Source organism: Myotis brandtii, unplaced genomic scaffold, assembly GCF_000412655.1.
Source record: "Myotis brandtii unplaced genomic scaffold, ASM41265v1 scaffold308, whole genome shotgun sequence".
Lineage (NCBI taxonomy): Eukaryota > Metazoa > Chordata > Mammalia > Chiroptera > Vespertilionidae > Myotis > Myotis brandtii.
In genome coordinates this window covers 1339536-1343422 of record NW_005361786.1, presented here as the reverse complement: position 1 = coordinate 1343422, position 3887 = coordinate 1339536, and the positions used below count along the sequence as shown (strand labels likewise).

Sequence of the window (3887 nt, the reverse complement as noted above, 5' to 3'; positions counted from 1 at the left end):
GGCCCCCTTGACGACCGGCTTTGGATCCCCTTTTCACAGAGCTCATCGAGCTAAGTGGGGCTGCTTTCTGGACAAGTTAGATAGAAGCCCTTCCAAGATAAACAACCCATTTGAAACTAGGACATACCAAGCCCCAGAATTATTTTAAGGGCATATTTCATGGGAGCGCGGCCATTTTTCTTCGGCGGTTGCCAGACTGTAGGGATGCCCTTTGATCTCTGGTGGACATGCCTCCCTTCTTTATAAAAAGGATTTTGAAATAGCTTCAGTGTTTAGGGAGGAATATATCTGTCGGGGCTTTGAAGCATGGCCACGGGACAGGTCATGCATTAGCGTGCTGGTTGGCAAGTCAAAGTTGCAGAAGAAAAACACACGCAAAACAGGAAATGGCAGCAGGATGGATGAATCATAATCTCGTTTCCTTTGTAAAGGGAGAAGACTGCGGCCCGCGTGCTTAATAAGCTCTAACATGTATTCAGTGTCGCTACATCTGTACGGACACCTATAGGCTTATAAACACATATACTTAGATGTTTATATACGTGTCTGTCTGTCTAGAGATTGTGATGGTGTCTGTGGTTCTTCACAAGGAGAAAATTGCTGCCCTAGCCTGTTTGGCTCAGTGGGTAGAGCATCGGTCTGTGGACTGAAGGGTCCTGGGTTCGATTCCGGTCAAGGGCACATGCCCGGGTTTCAGGCTCGATCTCCAGGAGGGGGCGTGCAGGAGGCAGCCGATCAATGATTCTCTCTCATCGTTGATATTTCTATCTCTCTCACTCTCTCCATTCCTCTCTGAAATCAATAAAAACATATATATTTTTAAAAATATGCTTAGCTTTTAACTATTTTATCAACTTAGCTTTTAACTATTTTATCAACTTTCATTCTGAGTATATTCGATCCACAACCCAAGGGCAGATAGAAGTTACCAAAGAAGGTTTATGTTCTCAGCGGAGAGGGATTTATCTCCTCTTTAAAATTAATTCTTTTCTTGTCTGCCCTCCCTTCTCTGTCTCAGCATCTCCAAAAGCCATGTGTGTGTGTGTGTGTGTGTGTGTGTGTGTATGTGTTTGTGCACGCGCATGTGTGTGTGTGTACACATGTGTGTGCATTTTATGAGAACAGCGATATAGATATGAAGTTGGGAGAATATTCTCTCAGTGCTTAAGGTGGTTATAAAATGATCAGCCGAATGCTTGGTGTGGCCTCGTTGCCGGATGAGGTAAGCTGGTCTGTAATTAATATGGCCCTGACGTACCATTTGTTGTGATAAATTGTGACGAACTGGTGTCCCAGCAAATCGGTGCCTAAACGACCTGGAAGATCTATGGAGCCGGTGACAGGATGAATCTATAGCGTTAGAAATTCATTGCTTTCCTATGATACTCGGCGCCATCTACATTCCTCTACAGTCCATTTATTTCTCCTTCAGAGAAAGCCGTGTGTGCCTGCGCCACTTCATTTATTGAACGGAGAGCATAAATGAACTCCACCAACTAAGTGCGGCGTGTGGGTCGCGTTGGGATCCGCACCCAAACCAACTAACCGCAAAAAAGACATGGTTGAGACCATCAGGGAATGTAAAGAGGCTCTGGGTACTTAAGGATATGAAGGGAATTATGGCTGCTTTTGTGAGCATCGTGCTTATAGATAAGCAAACGTGGGCCCTAGCTGGTGTGGCTCAGTGGATAGAGCATCAGCCTGCGGACTGAAAGATCCCAGGATGGAGCCCGGTCAAGGGCACATGCCCGGGTTGCAGGCTCGATCCCCACTAGGGGGTGTGCAGGAGGCAGCCCACCTATGATTCTCTCTCATCATTGATGTTTCTGTCTCTCTCCCTCACCCTCTCTGAAATCAGTACAAATTTATTTTTTTAAAAAACAAACAAAAAACACAAATGTGGAATTTGCTCTCCAGTATTTTCAGCCAGAAGTGAGTAGTGAAGGGATAGATGAAATAAAATTGGCAAATCATTGACTCTGGTGAATAGATCCGTGGAGATTTCATATACCGTTCTACCTTTGTATAGGTTTGGAAACTCACATAATGGAAATTAAAGTGTGATTGTCCACTTGGTAATTTACTAGTAGGGGATGTTTGCCCTTTTTCTATATTTGGTTTAAGGCGTGTATGAGTGGGCGTGAGTAACATCATTTAGAAGAGAAACAAAATAAGCTAATAGTCACTGAACTGTCCTGGGTTCCAGGCCCTGTGCTAAGTCCTCTATACATTATTTCCTCTCCCTCCCCTCACCCCCCCATCTGCAAAGCTCATCTGGCTGGCCAATCCCAGGCTCTGTCTGGAGTTATGAATCTCGCAAGGGCATGAGCTTTTTAGTATTCGCCCAAGGAACAAAGGGGATTGGGGACAGATTCAAGTGCGAAGGATAAATTCAAAAACCACTATTTCTGCTAGGCTGGTGTGGCTCAGTGGTTGAGCAACAACCTAGGAACCAGGAGGTCATGGTTCTGTTCCCCGTCAGGGTACAGGCTCGGGTTGTGGGCTCGATCCCCATTAGGGGGCGTGCAGGAGGCAGCTGATCAATGATTCTCATCATTGATCTTTCTCTCTCTTTCTCTCTCCCTCTCTCTTGTTCTCTGAAATATATATATTTAAAAAAACACACACCACTATATCTGAATGCCTATAGATATTTCATTTCCCTGCAAAGCAATGCCTTGTTCTTACACCTCTGTTTGCCAGAATGCCTCTCTCCCCTTCCTATTATTAAAATAGCCAAAGGCCCAGGTGAAGGATGCCTACCCAAGAGCTGGGTGGGAGGACAGGCCAGTGCCAAAGGCCAGTGTCGCTCGCACTCATCTCTCCCTGTCTCGCTACGAGCCCAGGGCTGGAGAACGAGATCCCGTAACTGTGACTGCAGGTTTGCACAACCAGTCAGGGGTAACAGCGCTTTCTCCAGGCAGGTGTGTCATCGAACATTGACAGCGGGAGCGCCTGTGACCGCCAGCGTCGCACTCAGGAATTCCCAGCGAGCTCATCTCTCCTCTTTGCTTTCTGCTCTAGTCCTCGTTGATCCGCAACCTCCGGCTCTCAGAGGCCTTGAGGAAGAACCAGCTCTGGAACGGGATCATCAGCATCGCGTTGCTGGAAGGAAAGAACGTGCCGGTGGGAAACATGGCAGAGATGTTCGTCTTGTTAAAACTGGGGGATCAGAGGTACAAAAGCAAGGTGAGTTGGCCGTTCCTGAAGGAGAACAACATCTTCAAAGAGATTTTTTTTTTCTTTTGAAAAAAATGGTTTCCCCACGCTCCACGTCTACAAGAATAGAAGTCATTTCCTTTTAACCCTCTTGACCAGTGGTTCTCAACCTTCTGGCCCTTTAAATGCAGTTCCTCATGTTGTGACCCAACCATAAAATTATTTTCGTGGCTACTTCATCACTGTCATGTTGCTCCTGTGATGAATCGTCATGTAAATATCTGATATGCAGGATGGTCTTAGGCGACCCCTGGGACAGGGTCGTTCGACCGCCAAAGGGGTCGCGACCCACTGGTTGAGAACCGCTGCGTCTTGACTATGTTCGGATTATTCCAGAAAGCAAAATAACAGTACAGATGCAGTCAATTAGTAGGAGTATTTGCTGAGTTTAGTTCCATCCAGTAACTAGAGCTGGAGAAAGCTCATTAAATAATAGTTTTGAATGCATGATTTATTGTGTTTTGAAAATAAGCAAAAACCGTGTTTCATAGAATGCGGGAAAAGGATAATTAAACGCTTTCAAACTGTAACAAAAATAAACTAGTAATATATGTTATACTTTGGTTACAGTATTTGCGATAACTAAAAGTATTTTCAAAATTATATACAATATTCTTTCTCTTTCTTGTTAGTATTTACACCAAAAATAGACTTTGAGTGCTGCTGGG

At 45.1% G+C, this 3887-nt stretch overlaps 1 protein-coding gene across 3 annotated transcripts in view; it reads left to right on the top strand.

The window, feature by feature from the left end:
• Nucleotides 1-3887, top strand: part of MCTP2 (multiple C2 domains, transmembrane 2) — a 150616-nt gene that overhangs the window by 63184 nt on the left and 83545 nt on the right. For all 3 annotated transcript variants that reach the window (XM_005869918.2, XM_014542631.1, XM_014542632.1), the window contains one exon: nucleotides 3025-3189. In XM_005869918.2, coding sequence (XP_005869980.1) covers nucleotides 3025-3189 — 165 coding nt within the window. The remainder of the gene's footprint in view (nucleotides 1-3024; nucleotides 3190-3887) is intronic.